The sequence below is a fragment of the Siphateles boraxobius genome, unplaced genomic scaffold (assembly GCF_051911475.1).
Source record: "Siphateles boraxobius isolate OS27281-9 unplaced genomic scaffold, OSU_SipBor_1 66, whole genome shotgun sequence".
Lineage (NCBI taxonomy): Eukaryota > Metazoa > Chordata > Actinopteri > Cypriniformes > Leuciscidae > Siphateles > Siphateles boraxobius.
Genome location: NW_027509193.1, coordinates 13,105,719 through 13,127,180, shown reverse-complemented (window position 1 = coordinate 13,127,180; position 21,462 = coordinate 13,105,719). Strand labels below are relative to the sequence as shown.

General features: G+C 38.4%; 1 protein-coding gene across 3 annotated transcripts; it reads left to right on the top strand.

The window, feature by feature from the left end:
- The first annotated feature begins 187 nt into the window (after window positions 1-187).
- On the top strand, window positions 188-21,332 carry cramp1 (cramped chromatin regulator 1). 3 transcript variants are annotated; one of them, XM_077212317.1, is made up of 20 exons: window positions 188-322; window positions 2,235-2,605; window positions 3,603-3,802; window positions 4,186-4,339; window positions 6,680-6,763; window positions 6,875-6,923; window positions 7,058-7,143; window positions 7,457-7,580; window positions 9,275-9,356; window positions 9,563-10,390; window positions 10,708-10,876; window positions 11,660-11,820; window positions 12,484-12,552; window positions 13,925-14,006; window positions 14,129-14,239; window positions 14,320-14,489; window positions 14,578-14,764; window positions 14,855-15,007; window positions 16,986-17,122; window positions 20,125-21,332. In XM_077212317.1, the coding sequence occupies exons 2-20, from the start codon at window positions 2,236-2,238 to the stop codon at window positions 20,245-20,247; spliced, it is 3,339 nt and encodes a 1,112-aa protein (XP_077068432.1). In that variant the 5' UTR covers window positions 188-322; window position 2,235; the 3' UTR covers window positions 20,248-21,332. The 3 variants fall into 3 exon arrangements, with proteins under 3 accessions (XP_077068432.1, XP_077068430.1, XP_077068433.1); XM_077212315.1 differs by lacking the exon at window positions 188-322 and adding an exon at window positions 1,325-1,854; XM_077212318.1 differs by lacking the exon at window positions 188-322 and adding an exon at window positions 1,911-2,147.
- The last annotated feature ends 130 nt before the right edge of the window (window positions 21,333-21,462 follow it).

Genomic DNA, 21,462 nt, shown 5'->3' with positions numbered 1-21,462 from the left:
GGGTGGGACCGTTATTTTAAAACATTTGCGATATGAATGAAATGACGTTTATTGAGCGTAAGTTTTGATTGGCTGCTTTGAAAAAACGCCCCCTCTATTTTTAATGATTGACTGGATAACTCCTCCGTCAATCATTTTACGAACGCGTCGAGGCGCATCCTTTTGACCAATCAGAGGATTTGTTTTTGAGTTGTGGTAGGCGTGCCTGACAGCAGAGGAAAACAGGAAGGGATGCACTTCAGTGGTTCTCCTGCTAACCCTCTGTTTGGTCTTTCTGGATACGACGGAGTTTCTCAAGGCCAACAAGAAATCTCCTAAACAGGTATAGAACTTCTAAAAATCAATTTTTTGTCAATAAGTAAATACTGATTACATGTCTGAGCTGATTATATGACTTTACCGCAAACGAAACGGCAACTGTTTAGCTAGCAAGTTAGCGAAGCAACTTTGTCAATGAATGTGCAGCTGGCACTGCTGGTTAGGTGTCAGCTGTTGCAATTCGTTTGTGGTGTAATCAGACTGACAGCCTCTCCTTCGTGCATTATTTTAAGCCCCTCAAAAGATGTGTGATAGCTAAATAACCTGGATAATTGTACACGTGATACTGAATCAAGTTGACAATGTATTTCAGATTGTTTATTTGTACCTGCCACTGTTGGTGCTCAGTCAAATGGGGTTCTTTCTAGAAAAAAACTAAATGTAATATGTTTTATACTTGTTATAACTTGAAAATATAACTTGATTGCTCAAAGAGGGGTAAATAAAACATTTTTTAATCTAACTGTTCCCTTCTAACTGGACTGGACACAGGGACATTGACAGCTGCAGCTGTTGGTAGCAGTGGTTGAGCATCTTGGATCGGTATTGCCTAACTGTATCTTATTTCATAAAGACATTATGACAATGTGATTCATGGGATTAATCAAGCTAAAAGTTGTTTTGCACCCACAATATAGAGGTCTCAGTCTTGGCTGCAATAATGTTTAAAATATAATAGGAAGCAACGGAACTCTAACATCTAAACATGCATGTTTGCTACATTTATCGAGGAAAACGTGTTTTGGCATTTGTTATTTTTGACAGTCTGTTATGTCAAAAGATTTTAAGCTCTTATGAGCCAAAGACACCCTAATCAAGCAAAACATTGTCAAGTGACTAGTGAAACTTTTTATTTTAAAAAGCTGTAAAAATGAAAGATTCTAGAAGTAGTCACTGTTAAGCTATATCTGCGATTGTTTCATTTATTGCTGTGTATGCAAATCACAATACCACACCCCCTCTCAAGAACGTGATCTATATGTGCTATATCAAGTCTGTCCTGCTTGTTGTTGAGATGATGAAATCAACTAACACTGTAGCCATTTTATCTTGGGATGTATAGAGACTGTGGGTGTCACTGAGCAACATTTAAATGTAACATGTTAAAAATGCTTCTGCTCTGTTAGTTATGATGACGTATAGTGTAAGCAAAGTCCAGAGAGAGAATAGTAGCAGTGCGCGTGCATTGGTTTGTATTGACCGAAATGCCTCAAAAGCAGATCTGGCGAACAGTCAGATTCAAAGTTGGCGTCATTGTGCGGTGTTTTATCATAAACATATGCTAAATGACAGGTGTTTGTTGTTGTGATAAAACTAGTGAGTCTGTGAGTCAGAGTTGCTGTGGCTACGAGAGCTCCCAGTTGCGCTGCGCGGAGTTGAACCCCAGTAGGAGCAGCAGCCAGGAGAGGACGACTTTGCCTGACCTCGTTTGCGCTTTGAATATGTTCAAATTCGTCAAGTTTTGGCCTCGAAAATCTCCGAACTCATGGTGAAGAGAAAGAAGACGCCGTCTGCTTCCGAAGAGCTCGAGAATGGGTAAGAGTGCTTGAGAAACAAGCACTTTAGATAGAGGTCGAATGCGCGAAAGATTTGCGTTGTCGTCTGTCGTTTCTGCTGGGCGCTAAAGTGTAGGCGCTCGCGCTTGAATTTCAAGATAAATAAAGGGCAGCTTGCAACTCGAGTCACGCCAAACTACACAAAAGGAGGCTGTAATGAAAGCAGAATATATGTTTTTGGTCACATTTGTGAATAAGCGAGTAAATATTTTTCGATGCGATTTGTCGGGACGGTGAGAGGGGATTTGAAACAAACAGCGGCGGCCATGTTGAGTTGAGCAGAATGTCGTCTTTCCAAGTTGATCGTTGTTTTGAGTTGCGGAAAATGTTTACGAATATGCTTGGTTTGTGTTTGCGCAGGATGACAGTGGGCCAAGGGGGCGGTTCGGGAGTGGAGGGGCCGAGCAAACCGGACCGAAAGCCCGAAGGAGGCGAGGATGGAGAGAGCGCAGATCAGGCGAGCGAGGAAACGAGTACAAAGAGAGTCGGAGAGGAAACACTTAATCCATCAACCGCGGCCAGCCCCGGTTTGGCTCCGACTCTTTCCACCCAAACACCAAGCCCACCCGGAGTCCAGCTAAACCCGACAGCCCTTTCCCCAGTCCTGGCTGCCCCGAACAACCAGGACCAGCATCATTTTCTTCGCTCCAGCGTGCGACCTCCGAGCAAGCGGATACGGAAAGATTCCGCGTCCCCGGCGCTGAACGGTCACGGCGGTGCGAAAGCGAAAGGTGAGTGGCCATCTCTCGATGTGTGTGTGCGATGCTTACCTGTCAGTGCACCCGTTCTCTGTACTTTTATCTCACTTTTGGTCGTGTTTTAAGGCATTTGTACAGTGATCTGTGAGCGTCTCTGCTGCTTTTGATTTGACGTAACGCGGGGAAGCTCTCACGCTTTCTGGAGTGAAAGTGACTTAAACTGCTCACACTGAAGCCTCTTTAATCTTAGCACGGATGTTTTGGTTGCTTGTTACCATATTAAATGACGTTATTTGCATCAGTGCACTATTTTAAGTGAGCAGACTCAATGGTTATTTATTTCCCTGTCATTCAGCTGTCATTCAGCAGGTGACAAATCACTTTCAGGAGTTTCATTCTGATGCAACAGCCAGTCTGTGCATCTGTTTAGGAGATGAGTGACCACTCTGCCTCTACAGTGAATCACGATCACAAGTCACGTGCTTGAATGATCTGTTTGTGATCTGAATGTACAGAGGGGTTATAAGGGAATCAATGTTTATTTTAAATGTAGACAATAGCATAGCGTGCTGTAATGTATTCTGGGGTGCACTTGTTGCATGCTCTTGAGTGTGTGTAAGTGGGGAGGTCTGGACACCCTCAGAGGGAGTCGGGACTCCACACATACTTCCTGACATGCACAAATTTTAATTTTATGAAATTTAAATTTTTTTTTGTTTGAGGTGATTATTTGCTTCTTTTTTTTTTTAAAGAGTCACATTTTTTCCTTGGTTTTGAATATCTGTTATGTTAAGCCAAAAAAAAATTAACAGCCCAAAATATTATGAATAAATTGTAATTGGTTGGACAGCCATCCAAATTAAGCGTGTTCATTTTATCACTCTTTATTTGATATATTTTGTGTATAAGTGACAGTTTTGTTTAGTGTTGGGTTATATATATATATATATACTTGTTGCAATGCTTTTCTCTGCAAGAATTACAGCATGTGTTAGAACTGACATACTAACCTTCTTTCTTTTCCCCTCAGGTGCAGAAGCAGGTCCCTCCATGTGTTTGACAGCTTCTGCGAGTTCAGCCGGCTCTGGGGCAGCTGGAGCATCCAGATCGGCCCCAAAGGGCCAGGGCCCTGCAGAGAAGGAGGAAGGGGGAAGTCAAAAACGAGTGCGCAGACAGTGGGAGTCTTGGAGCACTGAGGACAAGAACAGTTTCTTTGAAGGACTTTATGAGGTAATTTGTAAGTTTTAATGAAAATGAAACTTGCTGAAATTTTTTGGCAGCCCTCTGGACGTTTAGTAAACTGTAGGTTTTTTTTAATGGTGATTTGGTGAAAAAAAAACTATTAGTTAATCATATGGGACAAAATTATTAAAGTTTCCGTCCATCCTTGACTTGCAAGGGACAGACTGCTATTTAACTTTCCTAATACAGTAGTTTTCAAATATGTACATGTCATCTCTAAAAGTACAGTTGTGGTCTGTGATATCTTATATTGATTTATTTATTCCTACATTCTAATTTGTCATGTAAATGGAAGATTCATATATTTTGTATTTTATTTTATCTACAGCTATGGATAACTGTTTGTCATTGTCTCTCCTGTTCTTTCATAGCATGGGAAGGATTTTGAAGCTATTCAGAACAATATTGCTCTTAAATATAAGAAGAAGGGTAAACCGGCAAGTATGGTGAAGAACAAGGAGCAGGTGCGCCATTTCTACTACAGAACCTGGCACAAGATCTCTAAACACATCGATTTCACCAACGGTGAGATTGACAGATGCACAGTTTATACTTTGTATGTCATTTACAGACCACAGTAGAGTCCTTTTTTTGATAGGAGCTTCTCACCAGATAATTGTCCATATTAGTTCCTAAATAAATACACTACCATAAGTTTATTTTATTTTATTATTAATACTTATATTGAGCTAGAATGCATAAAATTGATCAAAGTAGCAATAAAGATAGTTATAATGTTACAAAAGATTTCTAATTCAGATTAATGCGAATCCTTTGAACTTTCTATTCATCAAAGAGTCCCCATATTATTATTATTAGAAACTAATGCATATTAAAACATATTAAAATAGAAAATAGTTATTTGCAATTGTAATATTTCATAATATTACTGTTTTTACCATAATAAAATAAATACAGCCTTGGTGAGCATAAGAGACTTCTTTCATAAACATTAACAGCTTTTACAGACCCCAAAAATAGTGTAGTAGTACATACATGTAGAACTTTTTATGTGAGATTTAAATCTGATACAGATTTTTTGTGTTGAATATCGACATTTAAATCATTGCATCAAGCAACAAATGTCCTGTTTTTAGTTAATGTAAAATTAGTTTTGAAACCAAAAACAGCCTGTAGTCTTCTGCTAATTCAAAAATTGTACAATTTTTTTTTCCCCAGACCAACAAGCTTAATAAATGTCTGTTGCTATGTAGTTGTGATTCCTACAAGATAACTGTGACAGTATTAGTTAGGCTAAACTTTACTGCTTAAATGTCAAGGTAATGTTTGCTTAGGTAAAAAATGTCAGGTACAATCAAGTACAAATTTAAATAGTCTGCCTTTTTTCAAAACTCAGCAGTAGCTTAGACATTTTTTCATATTATCTGTTTACTACTATGCCAACTGAGCCTTTATTTTCTTTGCATGAACTCCAGGATAGTGCACCGCCATTTCAATAACACATGACTCGCATTAGGTGTTGTTTCCCCTCGGGTCACACATAAATTGTTTGTCCATCAGTCAACTGGACACAACAAAGATGTACCTAGCATCCAATTTAAATTCACTCCGTCACGTTCATCTTTGAAGTTTAATCTTCTCGGCTGCCACACCGCTTGGTTTTTGTCAGTCAAGGCATTATCAAATAATGAGTGTGCCCACACTATCCACATTTGCTTGCATGTTAATCATTTTATATTGCATCCTTATTGTGATTTGAAGTGACAATTTTTATCATATATAAATGTATTATAAACGGCATTGAACTCTACTTCTATATTTGTGGTACATTGTCTTTATCGGTTGATTGCTAATAATATAGTGATAATAAAAGCATGCAGTACCACTTAAAAGTTTGGGGTCAGTACGGTTGATTTTTGGTTTTTTTAAAAAACAAATACTTATATAATTAGAAAGGATTCATTAAATTTATCAAAAGTCACAGTAAAGACATTTAGAATGTTACAAAAAGATTTCTATTTTAAATAAATGCTGTTCTTTTGGATTTTCTATTCATCAACAAATCCTGAAAACAATTATATTATGTTTTCCATAACTGTTTTCAATATTGATAATAATTAGAAATGTCTTGAGCATCAGAGCTAGAGTGCGGATCGGGCCGAATTTTTTTGTCCGAGCCTGGCCCGCGTCCGACAGAGCAGTAACCGAACCCGACCCGAGCCCGACAGGCATAAAGATATTTATGTCCGAGCCCGACCCGAGACCTACAGTTAAAATCCCATTTTTTTTCTCATACTAATGACACATGTGCATTTGTTTGTGTGAAAAGCCTGCTTTTAAGCAACTGTAGGAAGACATTCGGAAATGTCAGCAGGATGAGTGCATCAGCGCCGACGGAGAAACAAGCGCACTTAACGCAGGCGCGCATGCACGTGTTTCGTTGTCACGGCTACATAAACAAATTTCCGCACACAGGAAGACAGATGTTATGGTAATATTTTACATGTATTTTAATCACAAAAACGAACGTTTGCATCACGTGAAAGCATCAGGCACATTGGCTACCAACATAATAAGCTGTTTTAAATTTAAAATGTTCAATGCCATATCGCGCTGATGTGACCGAGCCCGACCCGAACCCGAACATAATTTCTAAATATCTGTCCGAACTCTGTCCCGTCGGGCTCGGGTCGGGTATCCATCCTCTAATCAGAGCATTATATTAGAATGATAGAAAATTCAGCTTTGACATCACAGGAATAAAATACATTTTAAAATATATTCAAATAGAAAAGTTATTTTAAATTGTAATAATATTTCACAGTATTTATTATTCGACTTGCTCAATAATTTCATGTTCTTCTTTCTCCTATCCTAATGCTTTCTTTTGTCCATCTTTCTCAGTGTATTCACGTGTCCTGAAAAAGTCTTCTCAGGAGCTCTATGGCCTCATCTGTTATGCTGAACTCAGGAAAAAGGTCGGAGGCTGTAAGTATATCAGTCAATTGCTTTTCTGGATCAAGGGGGGACATTTTAAATGGTTGCATATGGGGAAATATTGAATGTAACATTCCCCGGGTGTCTTCCTGTTCCCTCTAGTGATGGATGACAAAAATGTAGCCAAACTTAATGAGCTTATCCAACAGGGGTAAGTGTGTGTGAGAAGAAGAAATTTCAATAATACACAGTTGTGATGATGTCTAATTGGAACATCTACTGTACATCTTTATAGGTTGTGATGATATTGGAGTTCATCTATAATTTTGTGTGTATGTGTTTCAGGGCCACCACAGTGCGTTCCAAAGGTAGAAACCTGAGGATTAAAGCTCCCATGTGCCGTGCGCTGAAGAAGCTCTGCGATCCAGATGGTGTGTGTGTGAGAGAGAAAGCAAAAACACTCTTAAAAGATTGATTTAGTTAGTTAAACAGATTGAATAGAGGGTAACAAAAGAAAGCTGAAAAAATGGAGCACCATGGGTATTTAGGTGGACCGGGGCGACGGACGAGTGTGCCAAGGCTGCTCTCCAGGGTGTAGGAGGAGTGATTATTCATGGTTTCCATGGTTTCAGGCTGTGGGACTGATTGGAAATGGGCGGTGATGCAGATTTAGGCCACCATCAAAATGATGGAGAAGCTGTAGTAGGCTTCATCATAGTTTTTCTTCCTTTCATTCTGTTTCAGGTGTGAGTGATGAGGAGGATCAGAAGCCTGTGCGTTTACCTTTGAAGGTGGCCGTCGAACTTCAGCCACGAAGCAACCACTCCTGGTCTCGGGTTCAGAGTCTAGCCCATAATCCTCGGCTCAGGTGAGCTTCACCAGTACACAAATAGGGCTGTGTATCAGCAAGAATCTGGCAATACGATCCGTATCACTATACAATATATTACGATACTGTACGAAAGTCGAGTTTTGTTTTTTAGGAAGAGGATCTAATTTTAGAAAAACTTGTCATATAGAATACACCACCATATGCACAAAAACGTACATGTATATTATATATTATATTGCATTCTTGAATCCTGCTTTAAAGGTTCACAGCATAGAATTTTTTTATTTCTGAAGTATTTAATAATAGAAAATGCCTAGTCCACTCAATGATTGCATGACACTGTTTTTTTTTTAAAAATATTTAATACTGTAAACTTCTTGTTTTAAAGCATTTTTATCTATTTTAAAGTGCTATATAAATAAGTGTGTCTTAACTGGAGTGCTTGAATAGCAGAGCTGGTGCAAACATCACTATGATCAGATGCTATCTTGCTGATTATTTCTCACTGCTGTCATTTTTGTTGTGTTTATTTTGTTATTGAGAGGAAAGCGTAAAGTACATATTTGTATATTTTATCGAAACGCCACTCTCAGAAGCGCGGATAAGTGAGCTTCAGATTCAAAGCGTTTCCTCTGTATTGGATTTTAGCATGGCTTATTGTGCAATCATCACTTGTAGATTTCTTTATAGTGGAAGCCAAAATGAGTCCACACTTAAGCTCTGAACACCGCAACGGGAGCCAGTATAATTCTATTATCTTGTTGTGAGCTTGGTTTGCTTATGCTAACGCTAACCATGCACCATTTCTGAGATAACACTTCCATCGGTCGGGTTTAAACCGAACACAAAGCCACTGACATGAATCTTAGATGTAAACAAATAAATAAATATCGATACAGTCTTTTTGAGAATCGATAAAGTATCGCCAAACATAATATTGCGATATTCATGTGTATTGATTCTCTTACACACCTAAAGCCTCTCTCGCATACTTCACTGATCCACCTGTTTTAGATCTGACCTTCACTTGTCTTTTATTTCATTGCTTATTGCAAAACGACAATATGACATTTTTTTTACTCCTGTAATCTGGGAATTGATTAGATTGAAGTATTCAGGAATAATTTATAATAGATTTTGTAAAATTGTATTTTCTTTTTTTTATATTTAGCATAGTTTCCATGCTGTCATTATTATTATTTTTTTATATAGCATAGTTTTATTTTGTTTTATTTTTTTTATTATTTTTTTTTCTTAATTAGTATTAGCATTCGAAATGTCATAACATGTTATATCAATGTTCATGTTAAATGAATTCATAATCATTTCTGGAGTCATGAATATGTATTTTGATTTCATTTAGAAAATATATTGATCTTATTGTGAGCAATTCATCCATGCATGTTTAATTTTTTGGACCACACAATTTTTAATAAAAATATCATAATTCGTTCTGTTGGTGAACAGACTGGTGAACAGCTAGATTTCTCCAATCATTTTGTCCACTGATACCCGCCCCTGCAAGCTTGCTTTCATTTGCTTCCATTCAGCAAATCCAATCATCAACCAATACATAAAACCAAGAACCACTTTATTTTCCCGATAATGTGTTACACTTCCATGTACGCCACCATACGGAAGAAAATATCTGTCGATACTTCAATTTCATTGCGACATTAAAGTTACAACAAATTTTGTAATATTCACTCATGCCTGTGATGTGTTTATAGGATGGTCGTCGAGTTGCACCGGAAGGTCTCCACTCTCATTGAATTCCTGAAGCAAAAGTGGGCTGTCCAGGATCAACGAATTGTATCCTTGCATTCAGATTTCAGATCTCAGCATGCCGTCAAGAGCTTCATTTCCTTCCTTTTTCCTCCCTCCTCTATTTTATGGGATACATTTTTGATAGATTTGTTAGCTTTGTTTGGGAAATTTTTCAGAGATCTGCATGCTAAAGCCAGTACTCATGCTTATGTGCTTTGTAACAGTAATTCTCCTTAACTTGTCACGCATAGCGCAAGAGCCTAGCGGAACGAGAAGCTCTAGACAGCTTGGCCCAGTCTAGTGAGTCGGAGGACCTGTTCCTATTTCCTGCAGAGAACAGCACAGTTACTACTCTGCCAGGTGTGGCTCGGGTTGTGCACTCCAAGGCTTCCTGCACGGTACACTGGCAGGAGAGTGGGCGTGGACGGACAGGTATTAGGGACTTACCTGCAGCTCACATTCTGGGAATTCAGCCTGCTAGAGGAAAATCAGGCAAGTCAGGCCCGGTGGGAGGAGACCCGAAAAGAAGCGACGGACATCCTGTTGAAGGCTCTGATAGTGGCACTTCCGCTCCAGGTTTGGAGACCAGTGTAAATCCCACCCTGAACACTACCTCTCCAGTCAGTCCAACCATCAATCCATCTCTTCCCATTGGACAGGAGGGAAATGCAGTGGGGACTGTGGAGCAAGAGGCAGTGAGTCAGACTGATGATAGTGTGCGGGACAAAGAGACTGTCACTCAGGGAGAACCCACCCTTATAGAGGGCCGGATTGAGGAGCCTGGAACGGCAGGTGGATTTGCATCAGAAAAAGCACCGCCACAATCAGAACCTCAAGGGCGTGGTGAGGAAGTGGGCGGGACTGAACGATCCCCTCAACAAATCCGAGGCGATGGTTGGAGCTCACAGGGCTCTGAGAATGTGACACTGGCAGAACTCTACCTCATGCTGGGCAAGCCTGGGAAACTACAGCTGGAGTATGAATGGCAACCTAAGCCCCAGCCCTCAGCCCTACCCAGCACTCAAAGTGTGCTTCGGTGTCTCCTGAGACTAGTGTCATCAGAGGTCAACCCCAAACCAGTGAGTCTGTTTTTTTCTCTCTTAAACCTTAGACTTGACCTTGACCTCTACACTTACACAAACCCACCATAAAAGCCACAAAACAAGCGTTTGTTAGAAATTATCAATGAATACTGTGCATATAAATAAATATAAGACAGTTTGCACTAATTCTTCCTTAGAAATTGTTCTTCTGTGATTCCGTTTATGTGTATTTGTATTGGATTTACATGTATTAACTTTTACTTGTTTTTTAAAAACTGAGATATGTTTAGATTAATTTACAAAAAGTGTTTTAATTTCATTATAATAATATATTTTTATTTTCTCTGTCCTAGACTCCAGAGGTGTGTTCAGTGGGCACTTCACCATTTAAATCAGGTCAAGAGGAATCATCTGTGACACCTCCAGGCAGAACTCCAGCTGGAACGACCCGCAGTCCTAGCTGGGGGCGACAGCAACATGCGGCACGCTCAAAAATGATTCTGAATAATGCAGTCATCCCAGGTACACAGACAAAATTGTGTCTATTAAGTTAAACTGTGTCATTTCTGAAATTTGGAATTGTAGAAATAATGGATTTTCGCAAAATATGCCCCCATTTGCCTTTGTTTGGCAGATAGTTTCGCGCCAGCTCTGGTTGAGCAGGTGATTTATTTGATTGTAAATGGTTTACTTAGTTGCACATTAAACTGGTATAGAAGAAATATTTAAATATTGAAACATTTTACTTTTAAAGGGTAAGTTCAGCGTTTTACAAGTAAAGCCCTGTTTTAAGATCGTTTCTGATGAAATCAGCGATTTTTGCGTGAGCATATCAGTGAACACCCCAGACCACTCGGCGAGTTTCACGTCTTTGTAAACCAAAGTTTAATGCGTTTATATGAATGATTGTTCCAGTGCCCCTATGGAACCATTGTATAGGTGGGGGGGTGCTAACACAAAAACCTAAAATTCTCGGGACAGCAGCATGTGTCCAAATTTTAATCTCAACCGTTCGATTTAATCAGAAACGATCTTAAAACAGGGCTTTACTTGTAAAACGCCGAACTTAGCCTTTAAAGCGAGTATAATGAACATTCTCCCAAAACTGAGCAAAGTATATTGTTCCCAAATCAATAGACCAGCAACAGGTAACAGCTGAAAAAATTTCAAGTTTCATACCTTCTCTTCTTGAATCAAAATAAAAAAAAATCATATTGACTCAATATTGTGACAAAAGGGTATTGCAGTGCTCCTGCTCTGCATCAGATTGACCAGCTGGAATTTAAATAGATGTGTTCTCGGCAGGTGGGAGGAACCTGCCGCGTTCTCTGCTGGCCTCCGGAGGTGACAGCGAAGGGTTTGCTGTCCCAACAACCCTGCCTCCTAACAGCTCCCGCCAGTTACGGATGTTCTCTCCTAATAAGGAGGCGGAGCTAGCCTTTCGCCAGCAGCTGGACTCCATAAGTGTGAGTAGTGCCAGTGTTTCTAGAAAGCAGAAGGACATGTAGGACCAGCTAATGTTACATTTAAAATTTAATATTGAAATGTATTTTAAAGTTGTCAGTCGGCCAGATCATGTACACAAGTAATATAGTAAAATATTCTTACAATTTGAAGTAACTGTTTTCTATTTAAATATATTTTTATGTCTAATTTATTTCAAATTTGTTAATTTTATTGTCAAATCTGAATTTTCAGCATTATTTCTCCAGTCTTCAGTGTCACATGATCCTTAAGAAATCATTCTAATATGATGATTCGGTGCTCAAGAAACATTTCAAAATATTTGTTATAAATTTGTGGAAACTGTGATGCATTTCTTTCAGGATTCTTGAATAGATTCAGCAGAACAGCATTTTGAAATAAAACATTTTTAACCATATAAAATTGTCACTTTTTATTAATTTAAGGCTCCATTGCTGAATAAAATTATTGATAATAAATTATTTATTTATTTGAAAAAAATTATGCTGACCCCAAACTTTTGAACCGTAGTGTACATACAATATATATTTCAAGGATGATTTAGATTATTTATTATCTCGGTGGAAATGTATTAATTTCTTCTTTTTCTCTGTATCTGTTTCCATTAATAGCCTTTTTCCTCTAATTATGCTTTTTGTCTTCAGTCAGATATATTTTCAAAGCAGCGGAAAATAGGGAGGGGCCGTCCACTAAGGAAACCTCTTGTGGTTCAGGTGAGTGCTAATGGAAAGAAAAACTAATTGGAAGTAGGGCCGGGCGATAAAACGGTAACGATAATTATCGCGATATATTTTTTCTCGATAAAACGATATCAAGAGGTCGATAAATGTTCGATAATGTTTATGCGCAAAAAGGGGAACGAAACTCGTTTGAACCGCGCGCCACACGGACCATTTATCCGCTCGGTTCAAAGTCCAAACCGCAGCGCAGCGCAAGCTCACTAGAGCAGACGCGTTTACTCTAATCGGTCATTGTGAAGCGCTTCAATTCAGCGAAGAACACAAATGTCCAGTTTAAACCAGTTTAAAGGCAGATGAAACGGCGCTGACTAAGACAAACAGGAGAAACACTGTGCGCAACGATACAGTCAGAATCTGAATTGATACTGAATCCATTTACCACGGATTTACTAACTGCACCATGAAATGTGGGATATACATATTGAATTGTATTATATTATTTATGTAGACAATGTATTAAATGACTAATGGAATATAATTACAGTATTTAATAATGTATTTAGGCTACATTTTTTCATACAAATACCATAGAAACCATAAAGTTACATTTTGCCATGATAGTTGTGCTTTAGGCTATGCCTGGTTTTATCTGTGGTTATCATGATATAAATGCATGATACTGGATGGTTCATTTTAATAAAACTCAAACAGTCAGAATATTACATTTTGCCAAATAAAAATGCGGTCATTACTTTTTTTTAACAGATGTTACTGTTTTTGTTAATGAACATAAATTTAACATAGTAGTATTAGCTTGAGTTAGGGTGCAGATTTACTGTCAATTCACTGTCAAATATGCATTTCGAGACAAAACATGTAATATTAATATTGAAGCCTGCACTGCAAACTGCTGAAGATACGTGCCATCAAAGTCAGGCAACACAAACCTGTTTCAAGACTTGAAACAATATCCTCCATTAGCACATGCAGAAACTAAGAAATATATTTTTCTATTCAGATATTTATTTTGTTAAGGAAAAATGACAAATGTTTGAATGTTCTACCTTAGATTTGTGAAATGTTCGACTGTTTGGCAAGTGTTTGTCATGATATGCTTTGACAGTAAAGAGTGGTTTAAAAACACAACACTATGGTTTCTACAACTTTCACTTAGGAGCAAAAATCTCCCTTTAAACTTGAAAGAAATAAAGATTTGACATTTATCGCGATAATTATCGATATCGACTCATATAAAAAAAATTATCGTAATAATTTTTTTTGCCTATATCGCCCAGCCCTAATAGGAAGTGGGGCTTTTGCTTTCTTTATACTCTTCACGTTGGAGCTTCTTCTGTTGTTTCTGTTTATTTAGATATTCTAATAGTTTGTACATGCTTTTTTACAGAGAACACTGCTGCCACGAACCACCGGAGACACTTCGCCTCATGTGTGCTCCTTCTCCATTCTCTCCAATTCATCTGCTACAGGTGATTAATCACACTAATGCGTTAACATTAAAGCGTTGAGCGCAGCTGAAGTGTCCAAATACGTTCAGGATTACTGTATCTGTCTGTCTGATCTTAATTCCAACATTTTGTCTTTTTGTCAGGCACTGGTTCTTTTCGTCCAATACAAACTCGTCTCGCCCCATCCAACCGCCAAATTTCCTCAAAAGCTTTGTCCACTACAGCTAGTCCTGTGCCCGCTAGTCAGCTGTCCAGTAAGAATCAAATATGAAACTAAATGATCATTTGAATCCCACAACTACACACTCTTAAATTTCTCTTGAATTTGTTTCAGGTGCAATTGATCTGGCTGCAAAATCTGCAGGCATTATCCCTGGCAGTCCCTGTCGGGAAGTGGAGGCCCCTAGTATTGAAAAGGCCATTGTGGAGACTGAGGAGGCCATGGACTCGGCACCTGCTGCACCTGAGCTAGAGCCTGATCTACTTGATCAGGATCCTTCTGAGGTAAGAAATAATCCTCTACCTAGATCCTCTTTCACTTTTGGATGCACAGTTGATCATATCTTGATCTGTTTGTTCTCTTTGTCTGCAGGAATCCCTGCAAAATGGTGTCTCTCCACCTTCTCCAGGTGGTGGGGACTCCCTCTTGGCCCCTCCCAGTGTTGCTTCCTTACTGGATATCTCTCTACCGGGCCCCCCAGAGGAGTCTCTTCCATCTGGAGAGCCGCAAACTCAAATCAGCGACTCTATTATTGAGCTCGCCATCAACTCGCACTATGGTACGACCTGTGGGATTGAAGGTGGATATTAGAGGAATGTCTATCTCAGTGGGTACTCACTCACTTTTGGTCTCTTTGTCTCTTTTCAAGGTGATGGATCATTGCTCTCACCTCCTAAACTGAATGGGAGTGATAGATCTAAGCTCCTTCCCTCTTCATGTGACAGCTGGATGCCGTCCCCCACACACGACCCTCAGTGGTACCCCAATGACTCTACTGATTCAAGTCTCGGCTGCCTCCTCTGTAAGTATCAAACACGATTCATCTCAATTCCCTGTTGGTATCTCAATGGCTGTTTATTTTAGACAATATTTAGACAAGGGATGGGCATTTGTCAAAATGTTGTATTCGAATATTCGGGCTCATAAAAATTGAATATTCGTTTATTTAAATGACATTTAACGAGAAAGACGTAATTTTTTTAAGTTTTTGTCACCATTTCTGAACAAGCTTACGATTAATCAATATACACAACAAGCTTACTATATATCTTAAGGTTTTCTTTTAGTTGAAAACATTAAACAATATGTGTAAACAAAAAAATATAAAGAACAAAAGTATAAGCTCAAGCAGCGCGAACGAAAAAACCCCCCGCTAATAAAGCAGACTGCCAGGTTATCGTACAGAACGTATGTACTCGAGTCAGCATATGGTTATTGTGTTTATATTGTTTCATGTTGAGAAAAACAATAATATCCACAAGCTCAAGTGAGAAAACGTGCTGCGCTGACAGACGTCGCAGAGACACAAAGATAACGGTTTGCTAAGCGAAGTTTCTAACAGCATTTGGGGTTTTCTGTTTCATAAACCCGTCTCCCTCGACGAAACTTAAAGGAAGCGTATGTCTCAAAATCATTTTGCTATCAAGGTATCATCTCGGCTCACTCGCAGTACAGCTGCTCTTACCTGCAGTGATGGACAGCTGTCTTTCATCATTCGACTGCTGTTTGGATTTCATTTGATTTCTCTTGTGGTGGTGATGATATTATGATAATTCAGTATCATTCATTAATTTGATTAAAAGTAATTCCATTTTGTAATATCATTTTCATCTAAGTAATTCCAAACTTCGCAAGTCAGACGACAATATTATTTAATCAAATACAATCAACTTGTTAACACGCTCCACAGCGCCACCCAGTTAGTACCCAGTGAGTTAGTGCTTGGGATTTATCATGGACTCACTGCCTTGACGGCAAGCAAAGCAATGTAGTAAAATTCTAATAGAATTTTATTTTTCAAATAATAATTACAGATCGAATATTCGTGCCCATCACTAATTTAGCCCTGTAACACAGTAGCTAACAAATAGATAATGTAGACATACACATTATCATGTATATACACTATAGTTCAAAGGTTTACTCTCAGTATTCAATTCTTTAAAAAGAAACTTTTTATTCAGCACCAACACAAATTGATCAGTAGCAGTAACTGTTTTCATCATTAATAAATAATAAGAAATGTTTCTTGAGCAGCAAATCAGCATATTAGAATGATTTCAGAAGGGTCATGTTTAAAATAGAAAAACTGTTATTTTAAATTGTAATAATATTTGTCAATATTAATGTTCTTGCTGTATTTTTATCAAATAAATCGTGAGCTTAGAATTATACGGTTCTATCTCCACTTTTGGTCGAAATTGAGTTTTTGACATGATCTTATCCATTGGGTGTTTATTAATGCCTGTGTGGTGTTATTTTTGTAAAAAAAATATTTTGTTGGTAGTTATTAATAAAATAAAAAGGTTCCATCTCACAAAACAGCAGGGATGTAAAAACATTGATGCTCAATTTCTCAGAACTACCCTAAACGGAGATAGAACTGTATAATTCTAAGCTCACGAAATGTAGCCTTAGTGACATAAGAGACTCTCAAAAATCTTACCAAACCTTAACATAACATGAGCTTAATATTTGATGCCACTTGAAAAATGCGAATGAGCAATGTTACAGAAATCTTTTGCTGTACCGTCTCGAGAACTGATTATAAAAATGTATTAATAATTTATTATTGACATTGAATTAATCTGTGGCAACCCTAGTTTAATTTAATTTTATATGTTGCTTAAGGTGTCTATTTAGTATTGATTCTGTGATTACCAGAGGCTGCTATCATACTGTAGCCAAAATGTTCAGAGTCACCTATCGGTGTTCTTACAGCTAACCTTCATCAGTCTCAGCAATATTGACAAGCGCATCCTTGTTTTCCTGATTTGCAGCAAGTCTGGCATCTCCAGATAAGACAAGAAGGACAGCCCTGCCCCCTTCGAGTAGCACAGCCTTACTTGGACCCAGTTTACTGGACAGCAACTCCCACGATTGTTTTCAGTCCCGCGGCCTGCCGGATGCAGCTGAGGTGAGAGGAAACACAGAAAGTCCCTAACTGCTGTCTGGTAGCTTAATGTTATTTGATATTACACATTATCGCCAAGTGTTCCTATTATTATTATTATATATTTTTTTAAATTAAATTGGATATAAACAATTGAGGGGGGTTGAAATTAGTTTCTGCTGGATTATGGCTTAAATAATCACGTTTATTTTTTTGTCAATATTGAAATCACGATTAACAGGATTATTGGTGGGTGATATGAGCCAGAGCATGTGAGTGAAGCGGAGCGGTGTGACGCTCAGCTCAATATTCCGCTCTATGCGCGTGCGCTCCACTCAGTCGCTCGCGTCCCAAGCGAACGCTCCACTGATGAATCGCTCACGCTCACCGGTAAAACAAATCCCGCTCAGACATAAAATGTCTCTGTAGGCTACTTGCTTTCTGTTTGTACTTTGTAATGAATATCTGGAATAAATGTATCATTTACAGTAGCTAGGATTGTAAATAGAAGTTATTTCGGGGTGATTCAGAATAAAAGTCTGTTCTTTTGATTCATTTAAATGCATTAAATTAACTTAATTAAAAAACATGTCTAGCCCTTTGGCAAACTTGCTTATTAAATGCAATAAATGAAAAGGTATATTAGATTTTCGTTATTTTATTTCCGTGAACATAACTGCAGTTGCAAAACAGGCAAATTAAAACGCCCGCTCGCACGCACGCACACACACACAAACAAGATGCATGTTATGCATAAGGCTCGCAACTTCCTTAAAACAATATTTGAACTCCATAACCAACCCACTATTGCTTTAGCTAATTCACCGATTCTCGAACTACCAAATCACAATAGGGCATTCTGAGTAGAGCGCGCGGCGCTGAGCGGACGGAGCGAGCGGAGGAGAATCTTCAGAAAGGCACTCTCCGCTCAGGAGGAAGTATTACCGCTCCGCTCTCCGCTCACATGCTCTGATATATAAGTCTTTTTTCACGATATGAGTAATTTTATATATCAGTGAAATTTCACAATTATCAATACCTCAGCAAAAACATACTTGGTTGGGTTAAGTTACTAATTGGGTAACTAATGTAAGAAAAAGGTCCTCAAAAAAATTACATAAGACAAGTAAACAGTGAGCAATACAATTAGAACAAAGAATCTAACTACAAACAAACAGAGCAATTAATACAACAGAATGAAAATACAAATGAATTAGTGTTTTTTTAAGAAGATTTACTAACAGTGGTATTCAGAAATAATAGCCTACAACAAAAAACTGAATTATCAAATGTAAAATAACACTGCACAGTCTTACTGTACACATTAAATCTAGATTATTACTTTAAAGCTACTAAAGTTATGCAGTCAAGATTAGGAAGTGATTTTCCGTTGTCATTTGTTGTTTAATTATCATTAATGACGGACTGCAGCAGGTTTATAAGGCTGCTGTCACTTTAAGAGCTAATGCATGTATCCAATATACTGTTAAACGCGTTTTCTTTCTGAACTGTGTACGTTTACTTGACTTATACTATGGGGCTGTTGAATGCTTGATTCTGATTGGTTGACGAATGTTCTAAGGCAATTATTTTCAGGGAAACGTACGGATAAAGTAATTCTAGGCAGGTCTTGACCACATTACAGTTCCATATCACTGCGCCAAATGATTTCAGGTATTTCAAAGGTCTTAAGGTTATTTCAAACAGCCTAAAACAGCAAAAGAACCAAAACCCTCGACGACACTGACCAAGCAAATAAACATAGTAAACAAAAGGATACAAACAAAAACAAAAATTCCAAGTTTTTAGCCATAAAATTGCATTTATTATGTATTATGCATTTATTAGTTATTATGGAAAATATATACGACTCAATATTTTCTCTACCACTCAAACGCACACGTAAAGTAATCGCACAGAAACGAGTTGTCATCGCTGCTCTGACAATTTTATCAATAAATATTTTTGCAACTTAAAAAGATACATGATGTATCTCACTAGCGAGTTATAGATAAACGGAGTTTTGCTATTAGTAGACGGACGCTGGTGCCGAACACTGTTGAGAGACGCACAAACTCGGGTAATTCACGTATACTAAATCTCTCTCTCTCTCTCTATCTTTCTCTCTCTAAACGGCATTAATAACTGCATTAGTCTGCTATCAGTGGCTCAAGTCTCCGTTACCAGCTCTAAAATGAGGTTTTGGAATTAGCAATGGAGGCTTGGGATGAGATGCGTAAGAAATTAGTCCTACACACAAGAGCAAAAGAGTTTCAAGGACAAAAACCTGACAAATATTAAATGCATCATCTGAACAATGTTTTGGGGTGTGGTAACCGTAGTATAAGTGAAAAAATTTACTCTGGGCCGTTGAATTATTAGAAAAATAACACTTGGGTGTGCATTATTTTTCTAATAATTCAATGGCACGGAGTTAATTATTCCTTACATAATCCACTGTGTTTACGTGAATACTTTACATTTTGACCTTTTTGTGTATATGTATTTAGTCACGTAGCCGAAGCCCATTTGCTTAGCCGCGTTCATCTCCATCTCAGAGCGCACAGAAAGCCTCCTGGGGAACAGTGTCTGGGGAACTTAATGCGCTTTTAATAATGCGCTTTAATATCAAATACACCTGCATTTTGTAACGCTCACTTATTTTGTTGATTTGGATGTTAAGTTTGGACTTTTAGGAAGGTCCGACTGCGCACTGAAAGGAAGGCAGCGGCACAATAATCATTTTACCTCGATTATCTTGTTTCCATAATCGTTCGTTGTAAGCCCAAAATTGAAAATCTATTATTAATCTATTATAAAACTTTTAAATGTGGCATCCATACTCCTCTTTAAAAGAATTCTATATTAATTGTTATCTGTAATTATTAATTAAATTGCTGCCTCTGCAGTTCGACAGTCACATTAAGCCATATTGCGATTACGGTTTTATTTTGATCAATTGTGCAGCCCTTGCTGTGGCCCCAAAAAGCATTTGGACGTGCTGATAGGCTGTTTTCTTGCTACAGGTGGATACCCAGCTAGCCTGTATGATGAGCGAGAGTAGCGTCGACTACATCGCCCGCTTCAATGACCTCGCGCAGGAGCTCTCTGTCACAGAACCGACCCTCCCACCCCCTCCAGGGGACTGATGCACTGGGCGGAGCCTTTCACTGCCACGCCCCTTTCATTTTGGACAGAAGAATGTTAACCAGAGAGTGGTTCAACTGTAGGAAGTGCAATAGACTGGCAGGGTCCACAACAGACTTTGGGCTCTAGTGTGTGTGTGTGTGAGTGAGAGAGAGAGAGAGTGAGGGAGTGTGAGTTTGTGAGTGTGCGTGTTGATTATTCTGTGGCTATTGTCTCATAAGCCACACCCAGGACACTTAAAAAAAGCTCCAGTTTACAGTGCAACCTCATGTACAGAGAAAAGAAGACCTGCCATATCTGAAGAAATATATATCTGTCTCTAATGTCTTTGTTTCACTTTTGTGTGCGTACATGTGCATGCATCTGTAAGTGAAGCCACAGACTGTTTTTGTTTCTTTCTATTGTACACAACATATTTGTGCAAAACCCTCTAAAGCCATAGGAGTGCATCTGCACACACCCTCCGTCTATGAGACCTCAGATTCTGGTTTCTTTTCATCATTTGAATGTTTTTAGTTGGTGAATGCCACACTACTAAAAGGACAAGGGCTTCTTTTTGTGATATTGTTACAAGGACTGAATATCTAACACACACACACAGACACACACTAAACAAAATCACTGATCACACAAATGCAGTTACATCAAAAGTGAGATTGAACATTTATTGTGCTATTTTCCCCCAAACACTAGGATTTATATTTCCTGTCGAATGAATATGAAGCCAATAAGTGGTAGATTCTGAAACTGAGTTTTCTTATGTGAGACTTTCTTGTGTGTGTGTGTGTGTGTGTGCGTGCGTGCGTGCGTGCGTGCGTGCGCGTGCGTGTGCGTGTGGGTTCATATGAGTGTTTGCACAGATGTAAATAGACAATAACAGACCCCAGTATTTACTGCTTTTGTAACATATTGTAAATTGTCATTTGGATTATTTATTGATAACTCACTGACACAGTGTTTTTTGTTGTTGTTGTTGTTTAACATGCCACATGTGGGCATTTAGGAGCTCCTCTCCTCTGTTTTAAAGAGTTCTGTGTTGTTAAAATGGGGTTTTAAACCCAATGTGTATAAATAGAGCTACAACATACCCATGTGTGTCAGTGTTATTTGAGATTCTATTATAGTTTTTAAGATTTTCCATTTTATTTTTTAAAGTTTTAGTAATTTTGTTGAACATTAGAAATGTTGCCTTAGCAACTTTTTGAAACTGAAATATA

Excerpts from the sequence above, each read along its gene's own strand:
- cramp1 (XM_077212315.1), top strand. The coding sequence starts at position 1,805 with ATGGTGAAGAGAAAGAAGACGCCGTCTGCTTCCGAAGAGCTCGAGAAT. Across the intron at positions 10,877-11,659 it reads GAATAATGCAGTCATCCCAG|GTGGGAGGAACCTGCCGCGT; the intron begins GTACACAGACAA and ends TGTTCTCGGCAG. Across the intron at positions 14,007-14,128 it reads CTCCAATTCATCTGCTACAG|GCACTGGTTCTTTTCGTCCA; the intron begins GTGATTAATCAC and ends TCTTTTTGTCAG.